The sequence below is a fragment of the Bubalus bubalis genome, chromosome 4, assembly GCF_019923935.1.
Source record: "Bubalus bubalis isolate 160015118507 breed Murrah chromosome 4, NDDB_SH_1, whole genome shotgun sequence".
NCBI classification, from domain to species: domain Eukaryota; kingdom Metazoa; phylum Chordata; class Mammalia; order Artiodactyla; family Bovidae; genus Bubalus; species Bubalus bubalis.
In genome coordinates, this window is record NC_059160.1 from 44,106,726 (window position 1) to 44,132,132 (window position 25,407).

Below are 25,407 nucleotides of genomic sequence, written 5' to 3' on the forward strand. Positions count from 1 at the left end.
ATGCTGATCTTGGCTCTTATAGGCCCCTCTCCTAGGCAGAGACCAGAGATCTCTTCTCGGGGGTGGGAATTTCCCAGAAAGCGGATTTCAGTTCTCTGTGAAGGACTTTCTAGCTGTTAGAGCTGCTGAAATATGGAAGAAGCAACTTTGTAGGACAATGAGTTCCCTGTCACCAGAGGTATGCAAGCCAGGGCTGAGAATTCCCTGTGGGAGAGTTGTAGATGTTGGCAATGATCATCCCTCTGTGTTTTGAACCCCCTGCTGTGGGACACTGCCTTCTATAGACAACCTGCCCAGATTTCCAACTGTTTGGGAAAAACATTCTAAATTGTCTAATTCTGCTGATTAAAACCAGGCACAATGCTGGTCGCCATCATCGACATAATGAAATCATTTCCTTCTGTTGTGTTTGCGTGTGCTGCTGTTCAGATGGTTTCCTCGAAATGTTAAATGAAAAATTTCATAAGTACTGTTCGAGTCCCCAAAGTTTTAGAAATGGTGTTTGCTGGTTTTTAAACGTCTTTTCTGATCCAGGAGCTTAGGGGTGGTGGTAGGGTAAGGGTTGGGGAGGAGGGCGCTGGCCTGTAGCAAGTTTTCCTGGATTTGACAGAGAGGACTCAGCTGGCTGCGGTGGGGTGAGTGGGGAAGGGCAGGGACCACCTTCCCTTTTTGGAGCCCCCGCATTCCTAGAGCAGCCAGGAAGCCCTGCTGCCCCTCCCGTTCTGGCCCAGCCTGGCCCTGAGCTTTCCCTAGTAGCGCCGGCTGGTTGAAGGAGTTCTGTTCCCTAAGGCCTGTTCTCTGTCAGCAAAGCTGGCAGCCCATACAAATATTCTGAAGGCCCAGGGCGGGAAGCAGGGGGACAGACAGGGCCTCATCCTTCATGACACCCTCGGGGAGCCCCCTGGCAGCTTCTGAGGGCCTTCTACAGCCTACACATTCTGCCCCCACAAGGAAAGAAGCTCTGTTCACCCACATTTCCTGTATCTTGTAAAACCAGGCTCTCCCCACCCCCTGTAAGAAAACACCCTTGCACCTGCCACCACCAAATCAGGCTGTCTTCTCCTGGCTGGGTAGACATGTTCAGAAAGACAACAGCCACTCATCAGTGGTTGTACTGGCCTTGCGTCCATCATTCCCCACCTGCTCTGTTCTCTGGAGAATCACCCCCTTACTTTCTGTCCAGGTTGCGCAGGGGTTTGACACTGCCCACTCAGCACTCCCTCATGGCTCCAGGAGACGGTGAATGACTCCCATCTGGCTAATTAGAACATTTCATCCTACTGGTCACAGTGACTGATTCAGAGAGGGACTTGTGACCTATACCAGTGAATAAGCCTTCATTCTGGGACTCTAAACTGTTAAGCAAGATGGAAGCCTGGAGTTGCCCAGGTCCTCTCTGGGGAACTTGTGGGGAAGCCTGTTTAAGAGGGAAGCCAACTTGGAAGAGGAGGTCGCTTAGAGATGGAAAGACCAGACTGAGCCCTGACCTCAACAAAGCACCTGGATCTAGCCGAACCTGAAGCTGAACATCAGTCCCCCATCTTTTCATTGACATGAGTTGAGAATTCCTCCAGCCAAGGAAGAAATTGGAAGCTGGGAAACAAGTCAAAATCTGCATTCCCAAATCTTGCTTTCTGGTCTCTGCAGAAGGAAGGGCTCAGATGGACGTGGGTTTGAACCTGGACTCCTCACAGACTGAGCCCCACTGGCCAGCTACCTCTATTGGAGCTCAGTTTCCTTTGCTGTAAACTGGGGGTGGGGGTGGGTGGGGGTGGGGATGGTACCTGATGCCTGTGGTTGTCAGGAGAACTTGAGGAGCCCAATATACAGTCATTTCTGATGGAGATGCTTGGACAAGAACCCAGGAGGTCTGGCCCTACCCACAGCAGAAGATGCCCCGAACTGACTGTTTCCTTTGCTGGACCTTGGTTTCTCCACCTGTGGCACCAGAGGGTGGATGAGCTCTCCTTCTGTCCCCTCTCCTTCTTTCCCTTCTCCACCCCAGGTCCCTCTCTGGGCAGCCGTGTCATGGTGAGTGGAACCAGGCACTTGAAGTGCTTTGTCTGCTTCTCAGGAGAACAATGTAAGGTCAGTGTCATCAACCCACTTTGCAGATGGAGAAACTGAGGCTCACACTCAAGGACACACAGCCATAAAGGCGGAGCTGAGATTTGATCTCCTGTCCTCTGAGTCCACACCCTGTGCCTTTGCCCTGAGTCTTTTAGGCACTCTGCCTTGTCCCCATTAGGATGGCCAGGGCAAGACTCGCTCAACCTGCCTGAGCCCCTGCTCCCATCATGCACCTCTCCAAAGCCTTTCCCACCTGCGTACCCTCATGGTCACAGAGTGACCTCTCTTTAGGTGATGTGTCTGTGTCAATTTAATTTCATAAATCAGGTCACTTAAAAATGTTATATGTCCTGGAGAATCCTTCTGCAAAGCCACAAACTGATACTTAAAGATACTTAAAGCTGAGTCCTTGCTTTACACATGGGGAAGATGAAGCCCCAAAAGAAAGCAAGAAGACCCCCCAGTCCACAGCAGCTTTCTGTAAAAGCCTTGAAGAGCAAGGACTAGGCCAGTGTGGTTCACTTTGTGCCCTGAAAGCTTCTGGATTAATTAGCCAGCCCAGAGGCATAGGTGCTGTGCTAAATACCTTACATGTCTACACTAATCCCATAAGCTGGGAGCTCAGAGAGGTCAAGCCTCTTACCTAAAGTCACACAACTAGAAAATGGAGGAGCTAGCACTTGGATGTGGCTGTGACTCCAACGCTCTGTTCTTTTCCCTGCCTCTTGGCTGCCAAGGAGGATAATAAACCCTTTCCAGACCTCCCAGGCAGAGTTTGAAGCTAAATTGAGATAATAGACCCAAAAGCCCTATGAGAAGAAAGTTACAAGCTCTATACAAATGCAGCGCATTGTTATTAACAAAAGACTTGAATTGGGAAAAATGCCTAAGGAGGGAGCTGCTGAAGGAGGCTCTCCTGGGACAGAAGCAATAAAGTGGCACCTGGGAGATCCAACAGGACTGGTGCTGGCAGGCTGTTAACTCATTACCTGCCAGACCAGGTGTGCCCAGCTTCCTGCTCTAAGTACCACAATGAGATGAGTTTTCAAAGGCCTTTCACATTTCAGGCAGTTTACTAAGGGCTGGGGATTTTAAATAATTATTAATGATTCTTAATAGCGACCTAAGCTACCATTTAGAGCTTGTGCTATGTACCTGGCATGGGCTATGCCCTTTACGTTTTTAAAAATTACTACTCACAGCAGCTCTGTGATGCAGGCGTCATTATTCCCATTCTCCTGGTTGAGGAAATGGTGGCCCAGAGAGGGTGAGTCATTACTCAAGGTCATCCAGGAGGTGAACAACGGGGAGATGGGACTTGACCTGAGCTCTAATCTACTCTCAAGCCCTCATTTTATATCATGCCCCCCTCCAAAATAAATATTCTCTGGGGATCAAGGAGGGTGAAGGGCTAAGGGCATGGCTGTTTTCAAACACTGAAGAGCACCAGAGTCATTCCAGATCCAGGCTCTCCCCCAACCCCACCATACTTCTGCTGCGGGACATACACAGGGTGCTAAGCTGCCAGGGTGGGGTTCACATTGTCTCCTCCCCTCCTGCCAGACTCTGACCCAGAAGGAACTGAAACTCTATAGAGCTCTGGGCACCACTAATCCTAGAAATGAATTGTCAGTTCATTTTTGCTGAGCCAGGCTTTGAATCTCACTCCTGTCTTTCTAAGATAGTTCTCAGCTCCACTTTGCCCATAGGAAGCAGGTAAACTCTGGAGGCTGTTGTTCAAAGCCCTGGACTTGGTGCCCATCACTGTCTGTATGTACCCAGATGGCTACCCCAGATGCCCCTCCCTTTCCTACCAGGTCAAGTGCTGGCCACTTCCTCTTTCTGGAATGTCCTTTCCCTGCTTCTCCCCTGGGCAAACTCCCACTCAACTTTCAAGGCCAGTTCAAAAGTCACCTCCTCTGTGAAGTTTTCCACGATGGCACCCTTTCCCTGCCTCTGGGAGAGTGATAGTATTGTCCGCTGGGTCTCCATAGCTAGGTTCCTATGGTCAGCATAACATGAATCAGGCAGGGCTGGAATTCACATGTATTTTATCTTCCCACCAGACCCTTAATTTGGGTTGAATCATCCCTGGGTGCCCTATGCCAGGCCAGAGCCTGGTGCAGTGTGGCAGGGGTGGGGGCTGTTTAGGATGGGATAGGAAGCCTGGGTTCCATTCAACTCTCGAGCTGATGTGTAGCCTATGGAAGACCTGTTTCTTCCTCTCTGGAAGAGGGAGGGGTTTGAGCAGAGACTGGGAATTTTCTACTCTGACCCACTGAGAGTCTAAGACTCGGGGATTCCAAGAAATAGAGTAGGTGGTGTGAGGCACCCTTTCGAGGAAGGTGTCAATGATGGGTGTCTAGAGCTCCCCAAAGGCTGAGGTCTGGGCAGACCTCCTGGGTGTTCAGTCTTGGACCTCCTTCTTAAGATGGGACTGCTTGCGAAAGCCCGTTTCAGGACCAACCTCTTTTGTGACTGTCCACCCCCTGGACAGAGGAGCCTGGCTGGCAACAGTCCATAGTGTCACAAAAGAGTCAGACACGGCTGAAGCAACTTAGCACATCTCAAGACAGTTATTGACCTGGGAGGGCCCCCTCCTGGAGAGGTCTCTCTTAGATGAGGCCCTCTTGGGTCATCCGCCCAAAGGCAGGCTCCTCCTGGATGCCTGGAGACCTGCTGGGTGGGGCCACGCCCTCTTACCCGCAGCTGCTCCTCAGGCAGGTCACTGCCGCCGTTGATGCCACGGTTCATGGACACAAAGCGCTCGAAGGGCGGCCTGTCCCGGACGTTGGGGTTGTGGAGGCTGGTGTTGAGCATGATGATGGAGAAGGACAGGACGTAGCAGGTGTCTGCGGGACGCAACAGCGGTCAGAGTCCTGGCCCTGGCCACGCCCCCTTCTCCGCCCTAACACCCCTCAGGGCGGAGAGTTGGCTGTCTCAATGCCCTGAAGGTCCACCCTGTCCTCCCGGCTTGGCATTCAAGTCCTAGCCTCACCTCCCACTCTTCCGGAGCTCCCTGCTGCAAACAAGCTTCAACTGTCAGTTGCCCAAGCCCTTGTGTGCCTCACACCCGGCACTTCTGCTCCTGCTGGGCCCCCTGCCTAGCACGCCCTTTTCTCCCCTTTTCTACCCATTTAAACCCTCCTGCTTTTAGTCTCCTGCTCCAGCCCTCCTCCCCGCTGAGCCCTTCCTGCCCCCCTGCCCACTCTGTTCTCTGCCTCCTTGGAACTCAGAGGATGCTTATTGTTTGCTACCTTGTTCAGGGCTTGGTCACGTGCTGCTTGGTAATCTTGCTGGCATTGTGGGGCTCCCAGAGCCGAGCTCCTGTTCTATTATTCAGACTTTCACGTGCTTGTGCTCAGGAGCCAGGCTGGGCTGAGCGTTTGGGAGGGAGATGATGCTACTCTGTGATGTTTTAAAGCCCTGAGTCCAGAGCCAGGGAAGTTCAGCTGTGACCCCAGCTCTCTGGTTGACCTTGAAAAGTACTTGAGTTCCCAGAGCCTCAGCTTCCCCATCTGCAGTATGAGGTGTGTTAAGTCGCTTTAGTTGTGTCCGACTCTTTGTGACCCCATGGACTGTAGGCCGCCAGACTCCTCTGTCTATGGGATTCTCCAGGCAAGAATACTGGAGTAGGTTGCCATGCCCTCCTCTAGGGGATCTTCCCAACCCAGAGATAGAATCTGCGTCTCTTATGTCTAACCTGCATTGGTAGGCGGGTTCTTGACCACTAGTGCCACATGGGAAGCCCCTGCAATATTTTAGAAGGTTTAACTTTGAAAAAGCTTCATGTTCATTAACGATTTTACCCGATGACAGTGGCTCTAATGTTGCTGTTGCTTGCCCTATGCCAAGCTCTTTACACCCCCTGACAACACTCATGAGGCCGGCACTGTTACTGCCCCCACCCATTTTACAGATTAGGAAACTGAGGCACAGGGAGAGTAAGTTACATGTCCCAGGTCACAAGATTAAATAGTTCAACTGTGATTCAAATCTGGTGCTTTAAAATTCCTTCCTTCCTAAAAATATTTATTGAGTAATTAATAAATGCTACAGAATGGGGATTCACTGGTGAAAAAATCTGTATGGTCCCCACCCTTGTAGGTTGTTTAAAATTGTGGGGCTGATAGATAATAAGCAAGCAAATCCCTAATTTATGTATAACCACAAGGTGGGCAAATGCTCTGTAGGACTTGTCCATAGATGCACTGCTGAGAAGCCCCTTTCACTTCTCTGAGTCTGTATCTGGAAGCATGAGAATACTGCTGATCTCATAGAGTAGATGTAAGGATTACATGACTTGCATAGGTAAAGCACTTAGCATATGGAGAGTGCTTAGTACTTGGACTTGGTTATTGCTATGGTACCTTCAAATCCAGAGAAGAGGCCAGGACAAGCCTGCCATCATTTCTTTCCCATCCTGTTGGGAAGTGTGGAGGACTGATTTTTGCTGATATCCGTCTTATCCACCCTGGCCCTACGCTTCCTGCCCAGTCTGTTTCATGCTTCTGTACCTTTGCTCAAACTAGAACCCCAGTCCCAAAGGCCCTTTCTCCCCTTGACCTCCTGAAGAGCTCCTATTCATCCTTCAAAACCCCATTCAGAAATCAGGTTATCAGGGAAGCCAGCCTGGACATGCTGAATCCCCCATCCCCACCCCCAGATGAGACACTGATACCTTAGTACCCCATGCCATTATTTCCTGCCTTCTCTCCCAAGGATCATGCCCTTGGGAGATGTGTATGTAGGCAGCTCTGCCTGACACACACCCAGCAGAGGGTGTGGCACGGATATGGTGCTCAGTGAGGGTTGATGACAGGATCTGGCTCCCAGGGTCTGGGTGCTTGGGAGAGACCTGGTGCCTCAGGAGGTAGATTTGCACCTGGCAGGGTCCCCTCCCACATAGGCACCTGTGGACTGGAAGACGCCGGGGTTGCAGAGGCAGTATCGGGAGGCGAAGGTCTCCATCATGCGGTCGATCTTCTGGGCCTCGCCTGGCAGCCGGAAGCTCCACAGGAATTGTCTGGGGGCAGGGAACAGAGCCATGGGCAGTGGAGGTGGAGGGCTCTCGGAGGGGAGCAAGAGGGCCCCCCATTCCTCCCTTTCAATAAACTGCTCTGCCTCTCTCATGCTTAGTCTTTTTATCTTGTAAATGGGAGACTCTGCACTTGACATCTAGACTCATGGGAAGGGTCAGTGGAATTTGTGCTGTGAGCACCAAGTCTGCAGGAGGGAGCCAAGAAATGCCTTTTCTTCTAGAATACAGGAGCTTAGTGGATACTCTTCTCTGTCCATCTGTGGCCCAGATTTGTGGCCCAGTCCACTCCAGCCCATGAGGGGACCAATGCAGATTCTCAGATTCTAAGGCCTCTCTCCACCTGGCCACTGGGCCCTGGGATCTGTGGGACCCCGGGGAGGTTGTCTTTCGTTGGCTGAGCTTCCTTTTTTTGGAACTGAATGATATCCACATCTTCCAACTGGATTCACCAAGGTCAAGGGCCATGCCTGCTCCTCTCACATCTCCCGCTGAGCCTTGAACACTGGGACTGTGTTTACTGAGCCAGGGCCTGCTTAGTAAAGGCTTGTTAAATGAGTGAGAAAATGAACAAATGAATAAATGAATGAATGAATTTTGGAGACTCCCAACCTACCCCTCTCCTTTAAAAAGCATGAGAGTTGGAGGGAAGGCCACATTGCTTAGATAGTGGTGACTTTTTCCTTCTCTTCCTTGCAAACTCCTAATCATCTGTCAAAACCCAGATCAAATGCCCCTACTCAGGAGATGATTTTCCAGACTTCATCTGCAGCAGCAAGACTTACTAAGCCCTTACTATGGATCAATTCTAAGCACTTTCTTACTTAGTTTTCACCACCCTATGAGGTTGGTATTGTCATTAACCCCATTTTACAGATAAAGAAACTGAGGCACAGAGAGGTTTTTTTTTGTTTGTTTGTTTTTTTTTGTGACTTTCCCCAGGGGTGAGTAGCAGATATAGGATGTGAACTGTGCAGTCTAGCTCCAGAGTTTGTGCTCCTTACCCATATATATTAATGCCTCCCATCATTGTAAAAATGAGTAGCAAAAATAATATCCTAATTAGAAAATAATAAGTAATAATAAATGTACACACTAAGCTGTATTAATTAAATAAATAAAACAAGCACTAATTTAAAAAGCAGTGGGAACAGCAGTCATAATAATAGTAATAGTGATTAAAATGATTAAATATTATTATAATAATGATGTAATATAATAATTAGTCGTAGTAGTAGTAGTAACAAGCCAGGTGCTGATACAGGCAGTCCATGCCTGTTATCTCATCTAACCTCAGCTCTCTTTGGGGATACTGTCATCAATTACTTCTACTTATTTATTAAAAACAATTTTTTGGCTGCACTGCACAGCTTGCAGGATCTTAGTTCCCTGACCAGGGATTGAACTCAAGCCCTCAGCAGTGAAAGAACTAAGTCTGAACCACTGGATCCCCAGGGAATTCCCTCATTAATTAATTCTTGCTCCTGATGCTTTGTTTGTGCTGTTAGCCATGTGGATGATGGTGCCCCCAACACCCCTCCAGCCCCTTGGGAGTCAGGCCCCTGCCTCCTGGACCACTCACCTGAGGGCCTGGACGAGGTTGAGGTTAGCAAACTCATGGCAATCTACAAAGGCCTGGAGGACCTGCAGGTTGATGGGGTCTCTGGAGAGGAGACAGAAGGGAGGGGGGACACATTTGAGCATCTGTACCCCCTTCTAGAGGGGGTTGAGGTGGGGGAGGCCGAGGAGGGGAGAGACATCCTCCTTCTGAATCCAGCCACCCTCTGGTCTGCTCACATGTCTGACCTGCATCACCATCCTCCCACCGCTATCTGCACACCCATGTCCTCCCACTCACAGCAGACCCCCCCACCCCCACCAACTCTCCTGGCTTACCAGCACTGATCTCAGTCAGGAGGGGGGCTCTGGCTTCGGAGTGGCCTGTCCTGAGTCACTTCCTGTCTGGGTGACCCCTCACAAACCACCAGACCTCCCCAAGCCCCAGTATTCTCATCTGTAAAATGGAGAGAACCATGTCCACCCCCACTTCCTCTGTCTTCTCAGATCTGAAATCAGAAAGCCCTGCCCTTCTTGCCAGCTGCATTCCCAGCTTGCTTAGGAGAAGGAGAGTGTTCTCTGAGGTGCCTGGGAGAGAGGGTGTTGGCTTGCTGGCCCAGCTCCACACCTGTCCCCTACAGTCTATGCCCTCCCCCAGCAGCCAGAGGGATCCCCTCAGAGTACCCCTCGGCCCAGGGCCCTCTCAGGGGTCCCCGTCTGTCACTGACTACTTCCTCCCATGCTCCATCCCTCTGCCCCTGTCTCACTGGCTCATTGGTCCTTCAGCAGGCTTCTGCCCCAGGGCCTTTTCATGTGCTATTCCCTCGACCCGAAATGCTGTTCCCCTAGAGCCACACTGCTTACCTCCTCTAAATTTCACCCTCTCTGTGAGACCCTTTGCGTCCACACTATTTAAAGTCACAGCCTTTGAAGCACAGTTCCCAGAACTTTCTCATCTCCTTTTCTTGATTTGTTTGTATTCCAAAGAACTTTTAATTTTTTCTAACTTAGTTTACATATTTTGGTACCTGTCTTCCCCATTAGAATGTACTTTCCCTGATGGCAGAAGTTTTTTTTCTTTTTAGTTGAAGTATAGTTGATTTATAACTGTGTTATTTTCAGGTGTACAGCAAAATGATTTGTATGTATATATATATATATATATTCTTTATTTTCAATTCTTTTTCATTGTAGTTTACTACAAGATATTGAATATAGTTCTCTGTGCCACATAGTAATTCTTTGTTGTTAATCTGCTATGTATGGTATTGCATCTGTTAATCCCATTCTCCCAATTTATCCCCACTCCCCTGCCCAGGAGTTTTGTCTTGTTCACTGGTATAAATCCAGGGCTTAGAGCACTGCCTGGTGCACCTAGTAAACCTAGTAAAGATAGGCTTAAGTGGCGTCCGACTCTTGGGATCCCGTGAACTGTAGCCCGCCAGGCTCCTCCATCCATGGGATTCTCCAGGCAAGAATACTGGAGTGAGTTGCCATTTTCTTCTCCAGGGGAACTTCCTGACCCAGGAATTGAACCCAGGTCTCCCACATTGCAGGCAGATGCTTTACCAACTGAGCTATGCAGGAAGCACAGTAGATATTAAAAATATCTACTTGTTTTCTAAATGAGTGAAGGAAGGAATGAAGGCAGACACGCTTTGGTTCAAGGTCTGGAAGGAGAGTGATGACTTAACCTGCTCAAGCCTCAGGAGTTACGATTTTCCTAAATGCTTCGTTCCTTAGTTACCCGCACACACAACCCACCCCTCAGACATACCTGTGCACAGCTGCACATCCTCATTCCCTGCCTTCCTAAGGCCCCACCTTCCTTACCTCTCCCCCAAGTAGGTGCCGATGGCTGTCTTGTTGAGGCCCTCGCCCTTGTACAAGAACTGGGCGATGTCCTGGGCGTCGGGGGTCAGCAGCTTGTGCTCAATGAGATACTGGATGCCCTGGAGGTGGTACACAGAGCCTGTAAGCAGCCCCCACCCAGCAGCTGGCCTGGGAAGGGGGAGAGAGGGAGCACCTGTGGCCAGAGCCCTGGGGCCTAGAATTCTAGCATTGGCACAGCTTGTTCTGGGAATTTGTGACTCTCCTTAATTGAAGTTGCCTTTGTAAGGTGATGAGTTCCCCATCAGCAGAGGTATGCAAACAGACATGGGTTCCTGCTATGAACCAGGTTCATGCCAGCTGCTCCCCCAGGTCCCCCTCAGTCTGCCACTCTCTGATCATATGCTTTGATGATTCAATGAATTTATAATTTTAAGATTGAATGATTCAACTATTCCTTTTGTCCCCTTAATATTTGTATTATTTAAAAGTAGTGTTTCATTTTTTTCTCATGAGCAATCTATGGCCATTGTATAAAAATTAGAAAAAAACCCAGCTCAATCAAAAGGAGAGGAAATTGCTACGGCTCGGAGGTAGACACTTTTTGCCGGCAGTGCCTTTCCTCCCCTTTCTGGGTGAAAATGGGAGTGTGCCTTGCCCCACTTTTCAGATTTGACAATATCAAAACATCTCACCTCACAACCCAGGCACTCAAAGTCTGTCATTCTAATTTTAGGAGTTGGAGGGGTTGGACTCTGGTTTTCTGTGATGATGCCTTTGCATCCCTGTTCCTTTTGGAGAAGAGGCTGCTTGGAAGAGTGTGGATAGACTGTGGAAGGCTCTGTGTGACAGGCAGATGGCCCAGGGGACCCCTCAGAGGCCCCCTCCCTGAGGGGCACTTAGGCAGGAATGTGAGTGTCTGTGTGTGTGTGTGGTCTGTGTGGTCCATGTGGATGGGAACAGGGGTCCATTTCTGTGTCTGGGAACACAGGAGATCTGTGATGCAGAAGAGGCAGCCTTCTAAACCAGAGCAGTAAATTTCCAGGGACCCCGTGGCTGCCCTGACCCCACTTCTGTGTGTCAGCTGTGGCTTCCTCCTGTCTCAGTTCCTGCAGGAAAGGAGCCCAGCTGCCACTTAGCTGGGCGAGGGGTGGGAGCTGGGGTTCCTCTGAGGCCAGTGGGGGTGGGGGTTAGACCATAGCTGAGATCTGAGCATTCAGGGCTCTATGCCAGCATCTCAGGACAGGCTACCTAAGCTGAGCAACTAAAAGACACTTCCAGAGACTGAGCCCCAGAGTCCAAAGGCCCGACCAACCAAAGTCCTACTCACAGAGTGGGAGACAGGGGCCTAGAGTCAGGGGACCCCAAGTTCATAGACATCACAGAGCCCCCATCATCCTCCTGGCTCCCACCTCAGGCCCCGGGGCTACTTGGCTGTGGGGAGGCCGAGCCCCCAGCCCTGATGGCATGGGGCACTGGACAAGATGCTGAGCCCAGCGGGGCCTCAGTTTCCTCCTCTGGAAAGTAGGTAATCGTGTCGGTTGAGGGGAAGAAGGAGACACTGTGGAGGTGCCCAGCATGCAGCTCCCTTGGCCCCCCAACCCAAGCCCCCGCACTGCTCACCTTCATGGGGTCCATGTTGAATTTCTTGCGCCCGATGCACAGCTCTTTCTCCCTCTGGGCCATGCGGCTGTAGATGGAAAGACATCAGCCTGGACGCCCCTGGACCCCAGGGCACCCCTCCAATCCCCAAGGATGCTTTCCTTGGCTAGAGCCAGTATTCCTTAAGGACCTCCACGTGGGGTCAGAGTCACCTGGGAGAATGTGAGAAATGCAGGGTCTGGACCCCTTCCTGAGCCAGGAAACCCAATTTCCAATGGGCTCAGCACCAGCATTTTAACCAGCTCTGAAGCCGTGACCTCGGGACCCAGAGATGCTCCCGGGGAGAGGATTTAGAAGGGCTTGGAGTGGAAGCAACATAACAAGGAGGCTGGTGGATAGGGTGGGGGAGGGTGAGGAGAGCATAAGCTCTGGAGCCTGACTCCTGGTGCAAATTCCACTCAGGGGGAGTCACTTCATCTCTCTGGGACTCAGTTTCCTCTTCTGTAAAATGGGGGGTGACTCCACCTCCAGCACCCCAAGCATTGTTGAGAGGTTAAAGCATTGAAAACAACGGGTGGTAGGAGCTGTGTAAATATTATGTTATTGTCTTTGTTGGGGCTGGAGCAGGGGATCTAGAGACATGGGGGCTGTGCACGTGTGTGTGTGTGTGTAACAGTGTGTGCGCGCATCAGTGTGCGTGCATGTGTGCGTGTGTGTGTCCTGCTTGGAAGGTGGAGATCAGAGGCATCAGAGAACTGAGGCTGGCAGGGGCAGGGTGGGGATCTTCTGAGACACCGAACGTAGGAGTCAGTGCCCTGGGGCCCTAGGGGTTATGTATGGACCAACCTTCTCATTGCACAAGTAGGGAACTGCAGCCCAGAGAAGGGAGAGGACCAACCACAGGTTTCAGAGCCAGAGGGCATCTTCCCACAGAAGGGGCGGAGTGGATGACACCCATGAGTGGGGTGGGGTGGACCAGCTTTGGCCTAACCACAGGCGTGGCTTTTGTTCCCATAAGGCCTTTGGCTTCCTAGTCCTCATCCTTGGGGCTGAGTTTTCCTCCTCCCTGACCTTTCCCAGGATACTCCTGGCCAGTGATTGGTCAGGTGGGCTGGGAGAGACTTGGGGTGGAGGAGGCAGGAGAAGGGGGGTTGATACTGAAGAGAGGGGGCAGTCTGGAAGCAAGGACCAGACCAGACCAGAGGATGGACTGTCAGAGCTGCCGTGTTCCTATTTCACCCCGAAGCCTCCCCTCGGGGGGTCTGATCCCCGATTTCACCAGGGCCTGGGCTCATTCACTCTTACTCCTGACACGTGAAATCCTCGAGAAACCACTGTGGCAGTTTCCCTGGGTCCCCAGCTGGCCCCTCACCTCTCCTCTGCTGTCTCGAAGCAGTCGATTTGGGCAAACACATCTGCAATCTCATCCTTCAGCTTCTGTGGAGTGGCAGGGGCATTACAAAGAGGGAGAGTCAGGGGGTGGAGGCCAGGACAAAATGGGCTTCACAGCCCTCTCCACACAACACAACCACTCCCACCCTGGGCATGACTCCCAGACCTCTATCTTGAGCTGTCACTAAGGGTCCCTCCCCAGGAAGATCCCTTTTCCAGATGTCTCTTATCTTCAAAATCCCAAACCAAGCTTACTGCCTCTGTTTATATCTAATTCTTCCTGGGCTCCTGTCTCAGGGTGAGGAAGTCCCCAGTCCACACTCTATTTCCAGTCTTCCCATCTCTTGCCTCTGCCGCTGTAAGGTGTCCTGCCCTGAGTCAAACCTTCCCCACAAGCCCTTCTCCACCCAGCTGCCATTTTTCTGAAGCACAGCTTGGTGCTGGCCCTTCTGCTCAAACTCTGTCCATGGCTCCCTACTACCTCCACATCAAGAAGGACAAGTTCCTGCCCTGTGATCAGGGCCCAACTCCTCTCTGATTTCACTCCTTCCATCCATTTGCCCCACCCTAGGCTCTGTGGCCACTACAAGCCAGATTCTCTGGGTGCACCATGGTACAAGACAGCCTAGGCTCTCTTCTTGGGGACTTTGCAATTCCAGTGGAATTTACAGAAGAGGACACTGAGGCCCAGAGAGGTGAGATTATGTGTCCAACATGTCTCCAGGAGACCCCCTAACTCTGCCAACAACCACCACTGGGTAGATGGGGAGGGGTGGCAGCTTGTCCAGCATCCCTCTGCAGGGCAGCAGCATGCGCACCTGGCAAGAGTCCCTGAAGGCACCCCAGCCCTCCCTCTCCTCCACCAAGACCTTGGAAGGGGGTGGGTGGTTCCTAGGGGTTTGTCCTGGGACCTAGGGGAAGCGTAGAACCTAGAGCTTTTAAGCCCAGTCAGCTCCTGTCCATGTGATCTTGGCCCGGTCACTGAGTGAATTCTCCACAAATAAAATGGGGGGTGGGTTCATGTAAAATTATTAATTGAACACCTACTATGCTCTGACCATTGGGCTGGGGATGCAGTGGTGGGAAACAGACCCAGGCTCCCCTTACATGGAGCTCACAGTCCAGTGGGGTTGGGATCTTGGGACAATTGAAATGACCATGCAGAACATGGTCAGAGCAGTGGTCTAGAAAGAGCCTGTCAGGTGGTAGGTACTTGCTGAGGGAATGATCCTGTGCCTTTGGCTTTCTCTGGAATCCTAGGTATATGCGTGGTGGGGTGGAGGGTGGGGTTCCAGCAACTACAGCCAGGGTGGACAGGGTAGCTCCTAAGAGGAGAGACATTTGAGCCAAGAATGAACTAGGAGAAGGAGGAGCTCTAAGGAGGGCTTGGAGAGTCTCAGGCAGAGGGAACTGTGAGTGCAAAGGCCCAGGGGCAGGACCGAGCTGCGTGGCTCATTCCAGGAGCAGAAGCAGGGCCTGTCTCAGAAGGTTTCTGGGAATCTGATGAGCTAATGTCTGAGAGCTGATGAGGTGGCAAAGTGCTAGGCAGATATTGGCGTTGTGTTGACTAAATGGTCTACATGTTAAGAGGGTGGAAGCTGAGGCCCAGGGTGGGGATGAGACCAGATGGAGGCCATGAAGGTGGGGTTCTGCACATAGTAGGTGCTTAATCAATTGCTCCCTTTCTCTGCCTTGCTCTCGTGGCTCTCTCTAGGCCCTGGAAGCTGAGCCAGGAGTGGGGAGTCCCTTTGGGAATTCTGTCCTTCCCACTCCTAAGGGCCAAGGCCAAGGCTCCGAGTGGGCTGGAATCTAGGCCTGCTGTTGGTCCTGGCTGGGTCAGGAGCGAGTAAGAGTGTTTGCTCATATGTGGGTGAGGTTCGAGGGCATGAACATGAGTGTGGACAAAAGCATGTGTATTGTGACCTGAGTGTGAGCACACCTGGATATCCTCCAGAAGCTGCTTCCGGTGCCATTTGATCTGCTGCAGCTCCTCCGCCTCCCCGCTGCTCAGCTCCCCTGGGTCTGGAGAGAGAAGAATTGGTGGTTCCCTGGCTCTTTCCCAGCCCTCCCCTCCATCCCTCAGCTCCATCCTTAGCCACCTGGCTATCTCTCATTTCCCCAGGGCTCTCCTCCCTCCAGAAACCCATGACTTGCTTGCCCTCTTCACTCAGGCCATGGCTGAGATGCCACCTTCTCCACGAGGCCTTCCCTGACTGCTCTGTCTAAAGCAGTTCTTGCCCCACCCTCGCCTTCCACCAGGTTTTTGTTTCTTTTGCCCCTCTGGGTACAGACTCGCTCAGACTCGCTCAGCCATCTGTTTACTTGCATCGTTTGTGTTCTACTCGTTCCACCCAACCCCATGAGAACAGGCGCTTCAATCATTTTGCTCATTGCTATATCCTCAGCACCTAGTAAGGGGCTTCCTAGGTGGCGCTAGTGGCAAAGAATCCACTTGCCATTGCAGGAGACATGCGTTCAATCCTTGATCTGGGAAGATCTCACATGCCACGGAACAACTAGGTCTGTGTGTTACAACTATTGAGCCTGTACCCTTCCACAACAAGAGACGTCACTGCAATGAGGAGCCTGAGCCCCACCACCAGAGAGCAGCCCCCGCTCACCACACAAGTGAAAAGCCTGCACAGCAACCAAGGCTCAGCAGAGCCAAAAAATAAATACATTTAAAAAAAAAAAAGGAAAGAGTCCACCAGCCAATGCAGGAGATGAGGTTTCGATTCCCAGGTTGGGAAGATCCCTTGGAGGAGGAAATGACACCCCACTCCAGTCCTGCCTGGAACATTCCACAGGCAGAGGAATCTGGTGGGCTACAGTCCATTGGGCCGCAAAACACTGGACATGACTGAGCATACACACATACAGCACCTAGAAAGAGGCTGACATAGCAAGTACTCAGTGCCATACTTGCCACAGGCATTCATCCTTCGCTGTAACTTTATTTCTTCATTGGACCATGTATCTCTCATCTATTCATATATTTTGTGACCAGGAAGTGGCAATCATTTACCCTGACATCCCGTTGGCCACCTGTTGTCACATGGCCACAGCTACCTTCAAGAGAGGCGAGGTAATGAGCCTTTAGTAGGGTGGTCCTGATGTCCTTACTATAAAGATGAGGAAACTGGATTTGGGGGGACATTTCACTCAAGCTCAGAGAAGTGAGGTGGGCTGGCCAGGGTTCCAAAGCGGCAAGTTGCTGCCAGGGTGGGACTTGGGTTGGGATGACTACAATTCACCTGGAAATGAATGCAAGGAGACGCGGGTGTGCCCGTGTCCTGTGCGAGGCACTGTGACCGTTTCCCCACTTGGGTCAGCTGACCCACCGCTATTCACCCTGCTGTGCTTTCTGTCCCATAACACTCTCCTGGTCAAAATCGCCATGGAATCTTGATTCCTTAGAGGAGAAAGTCCTCGTCCTGGTCCTGGGGCCTCCACAGTCTCCCAGGCCTCTCCAGCCAGCCTTGTTCCCCACCATTCTCAACAAGAGCCCACCAGTGCAGCCTGCCCTCAAATGGCCTAACAGTCTTACTTCCCCAGCTTGGCCTCTATAGCTCCTCCACCCTAGGATGCCTCCTCTTGTCTGCTCATCCAAATCCTCTCGACTCTCAAGGCTTCGCTTCAGGAAGCGCCTGATCACATTTCTTAAAGGTTTTGCAAGTACAGACATGATCTCTTCCAAATAAAAGCAGAGAGACTATCAAGGGGTCCCTTTCCCTACATCCTCCTGCTGTCGACTGAGCAGCTATCTTGGACTTTGAGATGTCAGCTGGGTATTGAGATGGCAGGGCATCGGGCTAGAAGGAATCTGGGCTCCAGGCATCCATATGGAGAAGAGTCATTTTTCAATGAGGGGTAAGTTTTGAGGATGTCTCACTCTCTGTTATTCTGAGCCTTTTTGTTACATCAGCCAAACATGAAACAACTAGCACAGTGTTCTTGTCTCTGAAACATGAACCATAACCTAGAGGGTGGTCGTCAGGATTCAAAATGCTGACTTTTGCCAAACACTCTGTGATTATGTGACGTATGGTAAGGGCGCAGCACACATATGATGGCTGCCACGTTGTGCCTCCTAGCTCTCCCTTGCAGGACCAAGGCACCCACCCCCTCAGTGGCTGGTGTGGGCGTGTGTAACCTGCTGAGGACTCACAGCTGAGTTCGTCCTCAGAACTTACCTCAGCCCAAGTGGAGCTGCCTCACCCAAGGATACACTGCTCCCATTGGGCAGGCACTGTATAAAAAGTCAAGGCCCCTTGCCTGGTTTGTGGACCAAGCCAGTTATTAGACCCAAGCCCTATTGACTGAAGGAGAGGCCAAGCCCAGAGAAGTAAGGCTTCTGCAACATTGTATCAAGTATATATGGTAATAACCCCCTCATCAAGCAGCCAAGATGGGTCTGTCTGACCCACCAAGTGATAAAGTCCAGTGAGCCCAACAGCAATCCTTAGAGACAGAAGGATCCAGGAAGCCCCAGGGACAGATGACCCAGACCCCCATGTCATCCACTGCTGTTACACCAGGTCCTTCAGCTCATAGTATGTCTTCACGGATGGGTCCCTTGTGACCTGATGACAAAGGAGAAAAATGCTGCACTTTGTTCTGGGATGGATGGCTCAGGGTTTGGTTACAAGTAAAACTGAATAGCTACTGAACTACAACCCTGCTCAAGGTGTTCCAGAAGGACAATGGCGAGAAGTCCTTCCAGTAGGCAGAGCTTTGGGAAAGGCATTTATTTCATGTGGAAAGAGAAGCAGTGTGAAGTGAGAATATACCTGTATTCATGAGTAGAAGAAGGTGCCTTGACTGGTCAGAAAGAAAGAAGACTGAGAACAAAAAGGCCTGGGGAAGAGGCAAGTGGGTGGCCCTATGGCAGTGTGCAGAGTGTGAATATTTTTGTAAACACACTGATGTTCCCCAGGAAACAGCCACCACAGGAGAGTCACTAAATCACCAGGCAGAGAGAATGACTCAACCAGTTGACATCAGCCAGTCTCTGCCTGGCTAGCCCAATGCTGATACCATGGTACATGATGAAGCAGCCATGTGACCTCTTTGGAGGCTCTGTGGGGACCCACTCATCCAGGGTCCCCAAGCTACTGCCACTATTCCACATCAGACCTGCCAGCAACAGAGACCCACTGTTTTTCGACAAGAGCAGCCAGCAACTTGGCAGCAAATCTATTACATTGGATCCCTCATTCTGCTTATGGTGGCTTTTCCTGCCCACAAAGCCTGGGCCAGCACCACTATCCAAGGGCTCAATATGCTGACCCAGAATACAGCAAAACATCCCACTGGACTAAGGCGCCCTCTTTACACTGAAGAAGGCGTGGGAGGAGCATGCGGCCTAAGGACTCAATGGTGCTCTCACACGTTTCACCACTGGAAGATGCTGGCCTAACGGAGCGACAGAGCAGCCTGTTGAAGATGCAGCTGAGCTGTCAGTTGCAGGTGTTAAACCGCTTGGATGGGGCACCATCCTTGAAGATGTACTACACACCTTGAATCAATGACCATTAGATGGTGCTTTGTTCCCAGGAGGTAATCTACTGGGATTCAGGAACCAGGAGTGGTACCATCCTTCTAGTGACCCACTTGGGAGTTTTCCTTTCTCTCCCTGCAACTATGAGGTCTAGAGATCCTGGTTTCCAAGTGGGAGTGAAGTGGAGGTGAGGGGAGGTAGCACTTATACCAAGGGACAAAGTAAGCATCTCATTAACCTCTAAATGGATCTCTCTCAGTTTAAGACACTGAGACTCAGAGAGGTGAAGTGACTTGCTCTGGGTCACACAGCCAGGAAGTGGCAGTGCTGGCATCAGAACCCTGGTTTTCCCACACCTAAGCCTCTATCCCAGGAGAGGTAGATTCTGCATGCCTTTGGAAACATGCAGGGATGGACAGAATGAGGGGCCATCTTCATGGGGTCTGGAGCGGGGCCATAGCAGGGGAGGCGGTGCTAGAGACTGGGACCTGGAACTCCTCTGTCAGGAGTGGAAGGAGGCTGAGTTCCACAGTGGAAAAACCCAGTCACTTCTAGTTGACTTTGGAGTGAAAGATCAAACTTTTGTGTTTGTTTGCTTTTCATTGTTTTCCTGTTGGCAGGGGTTTGTCCTGAAGGCCCGTTTCTCGCCCAGGGTACACCTGCTGGTGGAGGCCAAGTAAATTCCTGACTGGCTGCTTGTCGGATAGAAGCCAGGTAGGAATTCCATGTTTCTGTGGATGCTCCCCAAGGTAGATGGTCAAGGATGAGCCATGGATATCGCATGGCTGGGGCCCAGGCTGACGTCTCCTCTCTTCCTGTGGGGTCTCATTATTATTCCCTCTCTTCCTGGGCCAAGGAATCACACCCATAGCCTCAGCTCCAACTCCTTGCCCTGAGTTTCAGACCCTTCCACCCCTCTTGTGTCCTGACCATCAGCTCGTTTGTCACTGCAACTAAAGCAGAACTCCTAGAATGTCGCCTCAACCTGGCCTTCTTCCTGAGTTCTGAAGCTGTGGGAATGGCCCCTCAGATACCCTGGCCAGAACCCCAGGAAGCTCCTTGACACACACCTCACTCTCAGCCTTGTGTCTCCTTCATCACCAAGCCCTGTTTATCTTCTTTCTGTTTCCACAGCCTCCATCCTCACCCAGACCCTGGGCTACTTTCTCCAGATAACCCAGAGCCTCCTGAAGCCTCCCTGCCTCCACTCTGTCCCTCCCATCCAGTCTCCCATGACGTCCCCATTGTCCAGTGGCTAAGACTCCGCACTCCCAATGCAGGGGGCCCAGGTTTGATCCCTGGTCAGGGAACTAGATCCCACATGCTGCAACGAAGCATTTGCATGCTGCAGCTGAACATCCCTCATGCAGCAACTAATACCTGGCATAGCCAAACAATCAATATTACAAAGAAGACCCCAAGTTTTACCCGGCCGATGCTCATCTCACACTGCACCCACCCCTGCCCTTGGCCTGAGGGCCTCCTGGATGCTCTTTCCCTCCACAGGCCTTTGCACATTCTATTCCTTGGGTCAGGAATGCCCTTCCTTCTCCTCCCTGCCTAGCAGTTCCTACTCATTCTCTCCATCTCCTCTGGGGCCCTCCTGTGCTCCATCTGTGCACCACCAACCCCCTCTATCCCCGCAGCAAATCTGGGATCTTGCTCCACAAACAAGCCAAGCTGCTGGCAAAGGAAAGACATGCTGGTTGAACACCTACTGTGTTGCAGGCCCTGGGCACTCCAGGCTCTTGCCATCCACTATCTTGTTTGATCCTGACCCCGACTCTGGAGTTGGGTATTTCTAAATCTTTCTATAGATGAGGCACCAGGGTCTCAGAGAGATAAAGTGACGTGCCCAAGGGGACACAGCTGGAAGGTGGCAGAGTTGTAGCTCACACCCTGGCCCATCTGGGGCTCTGAGGCCACAGCTTTGATACCCATCCTGACACCCGTCTTCTGCAGCCAGGCATCTCTGTACAGATCGTCAAAACCCCCACAAGACGCTATGTGTGGATCTTCTACCCAGAACTGCTGACCACCAAGGAGGGTGAAGACAAGGTGCAGGGTGATGTCCACAGTCTGAGACCCCTTCTCTTTTGGGGTAAAAAAATAAAATGAGGCCAACATCATAGAGCTGGGGAAAGTGCTAATTTTTTCTACCTGGGAGAGTGGAATGACAAGGGGGTAGTGAGAGGTTATTTATTAAAAAATGTTTTCTTTTAAGGCTCAATTTTATTTTAATGATTTAAACTTTTTGGCCACGTGGCCAAAAAGTGGGATCTCAGTTCCCCAACCAGGGATCGAACCCGTGCTCCCTGCTTTGGAAGTGCAGAGTCTTAACTACTGGACCGCCAGGAAGTCCTGCCTTTGTATTCATGTAGCTCCTTTCATGGTTTGGCAGGTGTGTTCCTGAACCCTCTCAGGCCACCATCCCCTTCTGTCAGGTCCTGACCCAAACAGCTGGCAGCTGGCCAAGTACATCTAACCCTCCTCCAACCCCGAAACAGTGCTGACCGCCCCGAACCTGCTGCTCTCCTCACGTGGTGGACAGGGGCCTTCTGACCCTTCACCTGTTTGCTTAAAACTGGGGATTTCTCCCCATTTGAGAGCTGAGGGCCCTGAGGTTCAGAGAGGGTGACAAGGTCACGGCCTGAGAGGGGCCACTGCTGATTCCAATTCAAGTGATGACGAAGTTTCAGGCACTGGTGCGGCTCGTGGGAGATGGATTTTTAACAATAATAAAAATAGTGATAATAATGATAAAAAATACAAGAATATTAAAACATTAGTAACAACTGCCGCTGCCATGAGATCTGTTTACTCCTCACTGGGCTGTAAATCCACACCTCTGGAAGGCCGCCTTCGCCAACGACTCCCCCTCATCAAGCTGGGCTGTCCCCCCCACCCCCACCCCGCCTCTCGCGCCCCAGGCCCAGGCCGGCTGAGTGTGCCCAGGTGCCGCCCCAGCCAGCTCCCCAGCTCCTCTCTACTTCCCCTTTGTCCTTCCTCTTTCCCAGCATATTTTTAGAAATCTGCTCATAGCCCCACTTCCAGGACAGCTGGACCCGCTTCCCCTTTCTAGGGCAGGAGGGGGTGCGATCCAGGGGCCTTGAAGGCAGAGGCTCCTCAGAATCCAGCAAGGGGATCTGGGGTGGGGGGCGGCCAGCAGAGCTACATTCGCCCCAGCCCCCCAGGCCCTGTGCGCCCATCGCATCGTGTGGCTTCCTCCCCCAGCCCAGCTGCCTCTATTTTTAACCTGCAGTCTTGCTGCACCAGCCCCACGGCTGCCTTTGGTCACACCGGGGCTTTGTTGCCCAGACCGCTCAGCGTTTCAGCAGACCCGGGGGAGGGGACCTGCGGGTATCAGACACCCACAGCTGGAGGTAGGGAGGCAGCCCCTTCACCACCATCCCGTCCATTGTACGAGTGAGGAAACTGAAACCCACAGAAGGAAGAGGCCCATCGTGACCACTGGCAGGTTGGTGCAGAGGTGGGACCTGAATCAGGTCGCTTCCCTAGGTCTTGCTGGGATGACGGTGCCCACTTAGAAATGACACACCTGAGCTCAGAGAGGGAAAGTCACCAGGTTGTGAAGGAGCTCCAATAAAGACCCAGTTTGGGTAGCAGAGAAATGGCCTTCCTTCCCTTCATTTCCTCCAGGAAGTCATCCCAGATTTCCCTTGCCCTGGGTGGAAAGTGTCTCCCTCCCAGGCTGCAGGTCTGTGCCCCTCTGCACATCTGCCCTGGGTCACCGTCCTGCAGGATTTTTCTTCCCCTGCCCCACATCCCAGACCAGCAGCTCCCTCAGGGCTGGGCTTGTGGCCTGGTCATTGCTGTCTCCAGCATCGCACAGCCCAGGACCTGCACACCAGAGGACTGCTTATTGTATGAATGAATGAATAGGCGAACTGATCAATGGAATCCTCAGATCTCCCAAGAGACTGCATGCAGTGACTCCGCTGGATCCCTGTCCTCCCAGGACCAGCCTGAAGCAGAGACTCACCCCTTGGCCTCCCTGGGAGGCCCCGCCCCTCCCGCACCTCCCCCACAGCCCAGGCTAAACTGGGGCTCTTGCTCCTCTCAGATCTTGTCCCTATTCTGCCACTTATTGGCTGCCTGACTTTAGGCAATTCCATCCTGTCCTCCAGTTCACTTCTGTGAGCTTCAGTCTCCTGAGGACAACCTCCTTGCATGGTGGGGACAAACCATCCTAAAGATTTTTGTATCTGAAGACCCCAAGAATAATGGTGCAAAGACAGGTAGTTGGGGGACGGGAATTACTTCACTGTCTCCTGTCACCCTTGCTGAGTGACCTTGAGCCTGGCAGTGCTCCTCCTGGGGCTCCTCTTGACCCCCTAGTTGCCACCTGGCCCCAAAAGCCCCCAGGAGAAGCACAGGGGTTGTGGTGAGAATGCTGAACAGGCAGCCAGGGGGTGTGGAGTCACCTTGCCTCAGCAAGACTGTGTCCCTCCTTTTGTTCCATTTGTAAATGAGGGCTTCCCAGGTGGCTCAGGGGTAAAGAACCCACCTGCCAATGCAGGAGACTTAGGAGACATGGGTTCAATCCCTGGGTTGGAAGATTCCCTGGAGGAGGAAATGGTAGCCCACTCCAGTATTCTTGCCTGGGAAAATCCCATTGACAGAGAGGAGCCTGGCGGACTACAGTCCATGGGGTCACAAAAGACTCAGACACGACTTAGCAACTGAGCACACAAGTAAATGAGGGCTGTTGAAACAGATCAGTGATTCTCTAACTGTGTTCCCCAGAACCCTTGGGGCAAGGGGAGTCCCAGTGGGTGGGGTCAGAATGCTCTGTCTTAGGTTTTGTTTGAAGAAAGGGTTCTGTTGCTAACATGGTTCATGTCACCTGGACCTGGGGAAATGGACAGCTCCAGGCAGCCTATGTCTTCTGGAGTTTCAGGCCATGCTGGAACATTCTGAGATGCAGGGCACAGAGGCTTAGTCCCGGTCCTTTCTGCATCACAGATACACAACACAACACAGCCTGGTCCTGCTCTCATCCCAGCTGCCCAGCCTCCTTGCCTGCTTACCAGGCAGACTCTCAGCCATAGCCCCTGCTGCTCATCCCCTGCCAGTCCCTTCCCTGGCAAAGCTGGTGTCCTTAGCCTCCCCAAAGGCCATCGTCACCCACCAGAGGCCAAACGGGCTGCAGGGTTATTATGTCACCCAGACAGTTATCCTCACCAACATCATCATCTTCAGCACAAACCACCTTTCTCAATCCCACCTCAGGGCCTTTGCACTGACGATTCCTTTGCCTGGAATGTTCTTTCCCCAGAAACCCACATGGATCGCTCCTTTCTCTGCTACAAGTCTCGGCTCAAACAGTGCCTCCTCCTGAGGCCTTCTTGGCCACCCTCTCCCATCTTCCTTATCTCACTTTACTGTTCTTCATCCTGCTTCTTACCATCTGATAGCATATTCATATATTTACTGTCTGTCTCCTTCTCTGGAGTGTAAGCTCATTAGGGCAGGGGCCATGCCTGCTTGGTTTGCTGGACTCGCAGTACTTGCAACACAGCTTGGTGCCTAGCCTGAGCTCATCAATGTCTGTCGCCTGTTTCTGCATGTCCCACCTGTGTTATATCTATTTATACATGCTGCTTCCTGTGAGGCAGGCACTATTACCCCCATTCTACAGAACAGGAAAGTGAGGCCCAGACAGGTCAGCCCAGGTGCTTACCTGGGTGGCACAAGTCCATTCTGAAGCCCCCGGGGGAGAGTGGCCTGCACTCCTGCAGCCCGCTGACCCCGCTGCCACTCGGGCTGCTCAGGCAGGGATGTGTCACCTCAGACACACCAGGCCCCTTCCCGTTCGCCCCGCCCAGCACAGCCTGGGGAGGAAGTCCTGTCTTGCTGGGGTCTAGTGCGCAGGCTCTTGACGTAGCAGCACTTCCTAAAACCAGCAGAGTTTGAGTAGTGGGGATTCTTTGCATTTCGAGTGTAGGCAAGGGAGGAATAGAGGCAAAGGAGACAGAAAGAGGGATGAGAGGGTGGGTAAAAAGAGAAAGACAGTGACACAGAGAAACACACACACACACAGACGAAGATGATTACTGGAGGACAGAACCTCCCTGCCTATAAACTTAGGGGCCATTCAGGGGGTTTCCCTCGCGGTCCAGTGGCTAAGATTCCACAGTCCCAATGCAGGGGGCCCGGGTTCAATCCCTGGCCAGGGAACTAGATCCCACATGCTGCAACTAAAGATTCTGCATGCTCCAATGAAGAACAAAGATTCTGTGAGCAGCAACTAAGATCTAGCACAGCCAAATACATACATATATTTTTTTCTAAAGGATCATCCAACTTAGATGGTCCAAGCTGAGCCCCATCAATTCCACCCCATAAACTCTCTTTCACCAACTCTTCCTTGAGCAAAGAAAAACTAATTCAATGC

At 51.9% G+C, this 25,407-nt stretch overlaps 1 protein-coding gene and 1 long non-coding RNA gene across 4 annotated transcripts in view; one reads left to right on the forward strand and one right to left on the reverse strand.

Moving 5' to 3' along the window:
- The window catches only part of CYTH4 (cytohesin 4), a 30,910-nt gene extending 6,060 nt beyond the window's left edge, over positions 1-24,850 (reverse strand). Inside the window, exons 1-8 of one of the 3 annotated variants that reach the window (XM_045165332.1) lie at positions 24,694-24,850; positions 15,429-15,511; positions 13,470-13,534; positions 12,119-12,185; positions 10,499-10,617; positions 8,691-8,771; positions 6,984-7,096; positions 4,774-4,922 (exon numbers count right to left, since the gene is read on the reverse strand). In XM_045165332.1, the coding sequence (XP_045021267.1) occupies positions 4,774-4,922; positions 6,984-7,096; positions 8,691-8,771; positions 10,499-10,617; positions 12,119-12,185; positions 13,470-13,534; positions 15,429-15,511; positions 24,694-24,712 (696 nt within the window). In that variant the 5' untranslated portion in view covers positions 24,713-24,850. Of the gene's footprint in view, positions 1-4,773; positions 4,923-6,983; positions 7,097-8,690; positions 8,772-9,004; positions 9,122-10,498; positions 10,618-12,118; positions 12,186-13,469; positions 13,535-15,428; positions 15,512-24,693 lie in introns of those variants that run through there. The other 2 variants (XM_045165333.1, XM_045165334.1) reach the window with 2 other exon arrangements.
- LOC112584515 lies at positions 18,603-20,631 on the forward strand. Its single transcript, XR_003108741.3, has 3 exons — positions 18,603-19,048; positions 19,610-19,703; positions 20,124-20,631. It is a non-coding gene; the product is annotated as an uncharacterized LOC112584515 (long non-coding RNA).
- Positions 24,851-25,407: the final 557 nt, after the last annotated feature.